The 9,478-nt window shown below is 39.9% G+C and overlaps 2 protein-coding genes across 2 annotated transcripts; one reads left to right on the top strand and one right to left on the bottom strand.

Moving 5' to 3' along the window:
* Nucleotides 1–765: 765 nt before the first annotated feature.
* Nucleotides 766–2,117, top strand: Pex10 (peroxin 10). Its single transcript, XM_011306449.1, has 3 exons — nt 766–1,265; nt 1,382–1,633; nt 1,718–2,117. Exons 1-3 carry the CDS (start codon nt 969–971, stop codon nt 2,024–2,026), a joined length of 858 nt encoding a protein of 285 aa, XP_011304751.1. The 5' UTR covers nt 766–968; the 3' UTR covers nt 2,027–2,117.
* Nucleotides 2,118–2,255: 138 nt separating this feature from the next.
* Nucleotides 2,256–6,379, bottom strand: EDTP (Egg-derived tyrosine phosphatase). The gene is made up of 6 exons (XM_011306448.1): nt 6,014–6,379; nt 4,552–5,036; nt 3,878–4,425; nt 2,958–3,740; nt 2,546–2,881; nt 2,256–2,441 (listed from the first exon to the last, which is right to left on the bottom strand). The coding sequence occupies exons 2-6, from the start codon at nt 4,636–4,638 to the stop codon at nt 2,279–2,281; spliced, it is 1,917 nt and encodes a 638-aa protein (XP_011304750.1). The 5' UTR covers nt 4,639–5,036; nt 6,014–6,379; the 3' UTR covers nt 2,256–2,278.
* Nucleotides 6,380–9,478: the final 3,099 nt, after the last annotated feature.

The following is a 9,478-nucleotide window of genomic DNA, read 5'->3' as shown; positions in this document are numbered from 1 at the left end:
TTGAAATGTGAAAATTCGAAATTTTTCGAAAAGTATCAGAGGAGCATGAAAATCGAGGAGGTATTCGCTGAAATTGAAAAATTACAAATTTTCAGAAAATAAAATTCACTCAATCGACTGGTCCCTCTGACAGCAGGACTGTTACTGAGGGCCTGAGGCAGTTACCGAGTCGGCTGACGGGTAGACTCCCCACCATTGGGTGCGGCCCCCTCTTTCTCTTGGGGTGAGGTTCTCCCCCAGAACTGAGCCACTCAGTGGGGGTTTGAGTGACCCCACCAGCATTGTACCCCACCTCACCCCAAGAGAAAGTGGGGGCCGCACCCAATGGTGGGGTATCTACCCGTCAGCCGACTCGGTAACTGCCTCAGTAGCAGTCTCGCGGTCAGCAGGATCAGTTGATAGGGTTAATGTTATTTTTTGCGTTACGAAATTGTTATTCACTGAAATTTAAAAATTTTATGGAGTCACTTAAATTTTTTTAGATTTGGTTAAAGGTTAATTGGACTTGATTAATGGTTACATGGGGGCAAAAATTTATGTGACTCCATAAAATTTTTAATTTCAGTGAATACCAATTTCGTAACGCAGAAAATAACACTCACCCTGTCGACTGGTCCCTCTGACAGCTGGACTGTGGCGCCCTCCCTTTCTTGGGGTGCAGTACTACGACCCCGTTGGGGTCACTCGAACCCCCAGAACTGAGTCTCTACTTTAGTCAATTCTCTGTGCCATAGCTATTCGATATTTTCCATTCGAAACATTGAGTGATTCGATATTTTTCTTAAAATCGATTTGTTATTATTTCCCCTGACCCGTGTTCTGTGTGTTTTTTTTTACTGAACGACACCAGTGATTTAAACATAAGAAGTCTAAGAATCATGCACTGTGACATTTTCTGGGAAAGAATTAGTTATTGATTTAAAAAATCTGTGATGGCGAAAAATTAGTGGCCGTAACTAAGCTTGATAATGACATCGACACCTTCCGGTAAGAGGATCAGGGGTCTCAGGAGTGCGACTCAAGCCGAAATACTCCGGTCGCACCAGAGGGATGAGGAATTTGTTAGGGGATTGAGGGAGAAATTTCTGGATTTATTGCACAATTTCGGGGGGTACCGAACACTTTTACCGTTTATTCAATCGGATATTCCACTGAAGTTATTGTACTTTGGATTTACGTCGGGTCTGGGTAACCAGACACTAGGAGAAGAATATACTGGCATTATTCAAGCTGATCTAGAGACAAGAAAAGTGCCATCGTTGAGTGTAATTATCGGTTTTCTATTATTTTTTTATTATTCCATGAAGTTATTCTTTAATTCGAAGTATTGAGGTCATTTCATAATTTACTATTTTCCGCACAATTTCTTTTTCCACTACAGGCGAGAGTTTTGGCAGCAGTCTTGGAATGTTTTGGAGAGCGAGGTTTGCTCGGGCTTCTGGATAAACTGAAAAAGAGTGTGGATCATCCTGACAGCGAACTGAAACCCGAGGCGGTGATTTTCCTGAATTGCCTCATTGACAGGCTCAAAACAGCGATCCCGTTGATGATTCTCGTCCACAAGGGGCTGTTCTACATATACGGAAGGTACTACAGTTGGGGGAGAAGACTAGCGGGGGTAGATTATGCCAAGGTAAGCATTATTCAGATTAATTAATACTTAACGTTTGTTGAATGAAATTAAAAAATCTGTTTATTATTTCTAATTCACGGAAAGGTTTATGGGAAGAGGCCGAGTGATGGGGTCAGTTGGGGACTGAGGCTGTTGGGTCTGGCAACCCTAGCCCAGTGTGCTCTGAAAATGTACCGAGGAAAGGATCGAATCGACGAGGAAGACTCCTCACCAAAGGAGGAAGAGGGTAACAAATGTCAGCTCTGTCTGGAGACAATTCCCACAACAACAACTCCATGTGGTCATTTATTCTGCTGGAATTGTCTGGGAGATTGGCTGAGGACACGATCACAGTGTCCATACTGCAGGGAGCACGTGATTCCATCGAGAATCGTGCACCTCATGAATCTGTGATTCAACAGTTTTTTATTCTAAGATAGATTATCACTGGAGGAAGTAATAAGGGCAATATATTTTTTATATACAAAAATATCAAGTTTTATTTCCTCATCCACTCATACCAAAAATGTGCCTTATTCACAGTATTCAATAAACTTATGATCGAATTTTTAACACTCCTCAGTGTCTGTTAAACTTTCAACGTTCTTTGAACAGAATATGAGATAATGTGAATTAACAACGGTGGTATTTATCGATGATTTATGGTCACAATGATGTGCGTTGTACGGACAGGCCCACTTTTTCAGCAAAATTACCGAGTAATTGACCCAGACCACTTGACTCGGAGTTCTCCTTCATTCTGAAGCCAACGGTGTTGTAAGCGTTGTAGAATAGGTGTCGTAATGCATAAAGTTTCTCTTTTCGGGTTCTGAAACATATGCGATTGCTTTTGTGAGAAAAACTGGAGATTGCATGGGGTGAGATAAATTTATCAATTTATGAATCCATCTTTCCAGGATATTATTTACTCACTGTGCCAGAGAGACAGCAGATTCGTCCTCAACTATCGTTGTAGTTGAGTCCTGGGAGGTTTGGCCCAGGCAAAAAGTGCAGTGTGGCTTGTTGCAAGTGACTCCACAAGCAGACAAGTGCTCTGTCAGCATAATATTCGAGGTAGTTGAGCCGCGAAGGCTCCCAGTCCCCGAAATCATCTGCCAAGAGCCAGCGGAAGACGTTGATTCGTTTCGTTGACGAAAACGCGTTGAAACAGGTACTGCAACTGGTGATGTGCGATTTTGGGGTAGAGGAGAGCGGGAGGCAACGGTATCCTTTTGTGGAGAGCTGTAGAAAGGCCAGGTTACCACATTTCTGGGGACAAAACATGAATTTTCATGAAGAAAAAAAAATAATTTATGGTGAAATTTATGGTGATAATTTCATTTACCCATTACTGTGGCAATCATCCTGCCCATCATTGGAAGAACAGGGAAAAACATTCGGTGGATTATTGTCCTGACTATCTCGACTATTTTGACTGAAGGAGCTGCACCAACTATTCCAACTCATATTGGAGCTGACTGAGCTGTGAGTCACCACAGATTCATTGTCAAACATGACATTATCCAGGTGAGAATCACTGTCATTCCTGAGGACTGAGTGCCTCGTTCTCGGGTGCTTTGGATTGATACTGTACTCCTCCTCGAGGATGTGTTTGAGAAAGAAGAAGCAGAAGAAGAAGATCTCCTCGCCTTTACTCAATCTATCTGAGAGATCATGGCCGAAGAGTAGCCAGTCATAGGCTATCGTGAAGAAGAGCATCTGGTGGGGATTCAAGGACGTGTGAATTGCACCATCTGCCCACAGACTTATACGCAGGAGAGAGACGAATAATGGAGTTCTGTCCCATCCTGATATGCAGTGGATGAGCATTCCACTGCTGCTCTCACTCAGATACTTCAGGATTAATTTCAAGTAATTCTGGGTGAGTTTGACTAGGTCCCACTGCTGATACTGTTCCCAACTGATCTTCAGTTGCGTTGATATCACGTCCTCGGGTACTCCGATATCTGCGTCTACATGGGTCTGAGACCAATCGAATACTAGCCCCTTTGCGTGGTAGTCGTTCTCACGAAATTCGCGGAAAAATTCACATCCCGGATAGGGCAGTGAAATTATCGTGAACTCGGAGTATCTCTTCTCCTTGTCCACCTTCTCTGAAGACGTCACACTGAGAAAAAAAAATGAACATTAACATCTCCGGTGTATCAGACGTTTCTTTAATTCCTAAATGGTGAAACTATTCACAAAAATTAATTGTTAGAGATTTCTATCACAAGTGAATGAATTAATAAGGAGAAATCTCACTTCATCCCAAACTTGACTTTCTTCTTCTCCACCATGAAGTCAATGATGTTGCCAACGTTCAGTGTCTTTAATAATTTAATATCTTGATTTCTCACTTTATCGAACAATTGCCAATCACTGAGCACCCCCTCACCACCTCTTGCCTCATCATCCCTCTGTTCACCACCAGCAGTCTCATTACCAGCGAACAAATAATTTAGCCCTGATCTGCCATAGATTTCGGGACCCCCTGACAGTGTGGCTGATCTGCAAATGTGTCGGCCTTTGTACAGAATCACTGGCAGTGGAAATCTTGAACGACACCTGGCAAAACGCGCTGATTTTATCATATCTTTCAATTTGTTGGGCTCATAAGAGCTCTCGTAGATGGTCTCGGTTGTCCGTGGCAGTGGTGGTGGGGTCTCATTAGGATTCTTGTGTTTCTCATTTTCCAAAATTATCAAATGGCTTGGATAGTGGGCACTCAGGTCACCTGCACCGTTGTTTATTACAGAGTGCGTGTAATCCAGATCTGCTATCAGCAGGCATTTTTGCATTATTGCTTGTCCCTGAGAAATTTATTCATTTGTTAATTATGGAAAATGTATGCCTTCCCCACAAAAACAGAAATTTTTTAAAAGGAACTTATTCAAACAAAATTATTTATCAATTTGAAAAGTTAAAAAAAAAATTACCGTGCTATCAGCATCTTTGGCCTTGTAGGTATTCTTCGAGAAATAAATTAGTAATTCGTGCAGATCCTGTGTTATAATGTCGGTCATGATGGGGATTCAATTAAATATTTTTCTCCAATTGTTCAACAACAGGGATAAAGTTTAAACTTGAAAAACACGATTCTACTCTTTCACTACACGAGTTTTCAATCGGCCAAGCACTCCCGCCGCATTTTGAACAGTAATAAAATTGTAATGCTCAAATGAACACAATGATAATCATTAAAAGTGAATAATTTGTTTGAACACACATAGTTTATAACGATTGTTAAAAAACACTCGCATTTATGACCATTTGAAATTTATATTCAATGATTGGAGTATTGATCAACATGTTTATTTTTCTTTTAATCATGATTTTAAAATAACTAGTTTAGTGACTTTTATTCTCGCCGTTAAAATCTTCATGTCGGATACTTCTTGTAGTCCAGGAGTACATTGATCGTCTGTGGAACAGAGACAAATATAATTGTCATACGGAGAATTGCAAACAGGAATTTGTTGAGACTTGTTTGTGTGGGCAGCTCCAATAGGCTGTTTTGTAAATATTCGTAGAGGATTCGTTGTGAGAGGAATGTGTCAATTTCACGAGAAATTCGTAAACAGTTGGGAAAGATCTCTCTAGCCTACTTTTCCAATTCCGTTCTACTTCACCGTAAAAATCAAAATTCTCTGGAATAACTTGTGTAATTAAAATGAGAGTAGCAAAAAGAAGTGACTCAATCATTAAATTTAAATCTGAGTGGAGTTAACGAGATGAATTCCAAGCGAGGGTCGAGGGTCAATGGATGATTTTGTAAACAACAATATGTTACTAACGCATAATAACCAGGAATTTGTTGTGACGACTTCCAATGGACTGTTTTGCAAACATTTTCAGCGGATCTCAAAATAAAACTCATGATTCATCAAGTAAACACCCAGTGTCTCCCTACAATTATTCTCCCACAACGAAGGAATTCCATTTTGACGTCTCAAGACATTCTACAATAAAAAGCAGGCGATAAAAATGGAGTGAGTGAATTTTTAAATTAAATCCTGTAAATTTGACTGAAGTTATCAAAATGAATTTGACAGGGGAATTCGAGTCTCAATGGATTAGTTCGATTTCAGTAAAACAAAAAACAATATGTTCCCAACGCCCTATGGAGTTTGTATCATGCGGCATGACAGCACCCATAACCTCAAAAACAAGTTTGAATCAGGATTAATTCCTCAGCGGAGAGGGCAAAATCAATAATAAAGAAACGTCACATGTGGATGAGAAATGTCAAATGAAGTCATTTGTTGACTGCAGAAAAACTAGAATACCAGGGACTATTATAATCCGTGGGAAATGAGGAGTGAACCGCGTGGGAGTGATCATAGACCCATAAAACTATTTCAATCTCACTCCCAGCAGACAAATTAATTGAAGTCCCACCTGATTATCGCATTTTCTCATTTCTTCGCTCTCCCAACTGATGATTTTCTCAGATGATGAGTCTCCTGTCGAGCCACATCCACATGCGTCTGTTCTAGTTACACACCAGCACTAAATTAGACATAAAAATGCCTCTTTTTTTTTATTTAACTGAGGCCCTGTGACGTATGATAATAAACGTCGCAATAATACGCGTCTGTCTCTGACATTTGATGCTGTTTGAGACTTGTTCAGTGGTGAGTTACTGTCAGGCGTCGGATTTCTGTGGTCCACCTCGTGCTCACGGTTTATCCTAGTTTTTCATCAACCGCATACAATGGAGGAACAATGAGACAAGGTAACACGTAGACAGTGCAGTTGCATGGAATTTTATGTTTCCACTGGGGACAAAAGTTCAGGGGAAAATTCTGGTGGGGTGCAATGTTTTTGGCCAGCTGTCAGGCTAGTGTGGGCTGTTGGTACATCCTGGATATTTTTGGAATAGGCAGCTGCCTGCACTATTCCTGGTAGGGTAGAAATCTGTGGAAACTGTTTCTGGTCAGGTCGGGAAAATTCGGAAAATTTTGAAGCTGCAAGGGATGTTTTTGGTATTTTTTTTTCAGTTCAAAATTGTCACTTTTACGGAGAATTCTATTTCTGTTTAAAATCTAATTTAATTCAATTCAATGACAAACTGGTGAATGAAAAAATCTATTCATTAAATGGGAATAAATATTAGCTTGAATAACAAAATTGTTCAATTGCAAATTTTATCAGGGCATTTAATCAGGGGTTAATTGAAAAATTCCGAGTTGGGATTGGAGGGATTTTTTCTTCTCGAGGAATATCTCCCTCGAAATTCCCGAGTGATTTTCCATTAAAATCACGAAAATTCCAGAGAACTTGTAATTTAATCGTAGATCTAACTGAAATTCCATTGTTGAGAGCATTTCCAGTGGTTGGAAATCAACTCATTACCCCAAAAACCCGCAATTTTCTTGCTTCCCCCAAAAACCACCAATTAAACACGACATATCTCACTCCAATGGCACCCCATTTCCCCCACCAAAATCTCAAATTACATTAGCATTTCTAATTGGCGACTCGTGGTGATATTAATGAGGGACTTGCGTCTCTGATCCCAGCAATAACCTTATTTCACGCTCTGACCAAATCTGGCTCCTTACGGTGAATCAAGCAGATTGTCCCAATATGCGAATGCATTGCCCCCAACTAATGCATATCGTAGTTACCACTAGGATCTGGCCACCCCGTGCAGAAATATAAACTTTGAAACGATCAATTGTGGTGTCGGCTAGGTACGTTTGCCCACAGAATTTTGAGGGAGTGTATCCTAAGTACACTCCATCACATCCAAACACAAGTTTCAAAAGGGGTTTGTATGGACTTTGTTAAAACTTGCAACTCCTTAATCGTCCCCTATTGATACAGCCTTGCACTTTAATTCAACTAAACTATTGAAAGGAAAACCAATTAATAGGTTTCATTTCATTCGATTCGAAAATAGTACATTATCCAAGTGCCGTTGCAATTATTTATTAATTCACTCATCAAATAATAATGGAGTTCGATCTTTTTATGTGGAAATCAGTGAATTTTTTGGATAAATACAGAAGTATTTTGACAGTGTATTGATTGTTTGGGAAAGAGACGGATATAATTGTGATAAGAAGGATTGTAAGCAGGAATTGCTTGAGGATGGTTTGTCTTGATCACGTTCCAATGGAATGTTTTCAAAACATTCGTCAAGGGCTTTAGGGAGTATATCAACACGGATAGAAATTTATAAGCAGTTCAGTGAAGACTTCTCGAGTGTATACATCTAGTTCGGTTTTTCTCCATTGTGAAAATTACGTTTTCAAGTGAGTAAAGGTAAAAAATACCAATCATCAAATACCCAACTGTTGAAACTGAAACGTTTGCGTTTCGCAATCAATTAGAGCTCGACGAGAAAAAAGTAAACTAAACTCGCGAGCATTCATTCGTCTGATTCGTTTATTCAATTATTTACGCAATTTGTTCTACTCGGGGAAAACAAATTGTGTCAATGAAGATTATTGATGAGTACCTGAAAATAATTTCACCGTCAATTTAAGGATGCGCTATCCCTTTTTAGCCAGAATCGACGGTTTTTCGTTGTTCTGACAAACTGTTGATTGAATTGGCATTTTATTTTATTAATTATCGCATTTTATTTTATTTAATAACTCTCAAAATATTGTCATCGTGCATGAATATTCGTGAGTCATTGAATAATGACAGATCGGTATCCTTTTCGGATCAATTGGATAAATAATATGTCAGAAAACTGAAAAGACGGTTTCAGATTTCAGTCAAAGTTAAAATTTGATTGGGGGGCATTTTGATAAATGTAAAAATTTATATTGTAGTATCATGTAAATATTCATGGTGAAAAGTAATTTTCTGAGTTCGATAACTAAAACTGTCTGAAGATGGTAGATAAAATCGGTAATTTTCCCCTTGACATTCCCTAAATTCTCTCTTCCCCCAGGAAACTCAATAACAAACCACTTGAAACACTCATAACTCTTTTTTTCCAATTCCAGAGAGAGATTCTGCGTGACGTGGAGGACCCCTTTCCAGAGCCAACAAGAATGAACCACTTCTTAGAATTAATCGCACTGGAGATATCACGAATTCGCTTCATCCAGCTACTGGTATGTTTGATACATTCATTCCCTATTTAGCTGTCCTCCTCTGCTAGTTGAAATTGTCTATTTTATTTTCTCCTGCCGTTCACTGGGAGAATTTTATATACCGTAGTCTCGTATTTTAGCAGGACTCTTCCTCGTAAACAGCATTTAAAAGTTGAACGAAAATTGCTAGTGCGAGGGGGAGACACATAATGTGGGTTTCGTGTCTCTTGGTTTCTTATTCGTAATTAATTTGCCGGTTAACGTCAGGGCCCCGTGGAGGGAGATATTCTATGGGTTCAGGCAAGGGCAGGACAATGTCAGGGCGTAAAATCGATTGTAAAAAAAAAATTGGTAATTGATTGGAATGAGAAAGCCATCGATTACCAACGGAATCCATTTTTTTTTCTCGTCATTAGAAAAAAATTTATTTTTCTTCAGAAAATTAACATAATTTTATGGAAATAAATTGGACAATTAATTGAACAATTGTTCTTTTTGTAATTTCTCGGATCAATCGACAAATATCACTGGCTTTGGGGTAGTTGAGGAAGTGAGGGTCGAGAGGGTGAGGGGGGTGTTCAGTAGAGGGTGGGAGTGAGAAAGGGCGGGGGGTGTTCGGTAGTCGGTGGGAGTGAGAGAGGGTGAGTGGGTGATTGTTGTTTCGTGTAGTCGTGCTCGAGCTTTCTCGATGGCAAACATGAGGACGGCAACTCCGAATTGCTGGACACCTTGAAACCTGAGGATGTGGGCACAACCCAGTGTAATGGCGAGTAAGCAAACTCACAAGAACGGAATTGTGGGTGGGTGG

Source organism: Fopius arisanus, unplaced genomic scaffold (assembly GCF_000806365.1).
Source record: "Fopius arisanus strain USDA-PBARC FA_bdor unplaced genomic scaffold, ASM80636v1 scaffold00048, whole genome shotgun sequence".
NCBI lineage: Eukaryota > Metazoa > Arthropoda > Insecta > Hymenoptera > Braconidae > Fopius > Fopius arisanus.
This window is presented reverse-complemented; position numbering and strand designations above follow the sequence as displayed.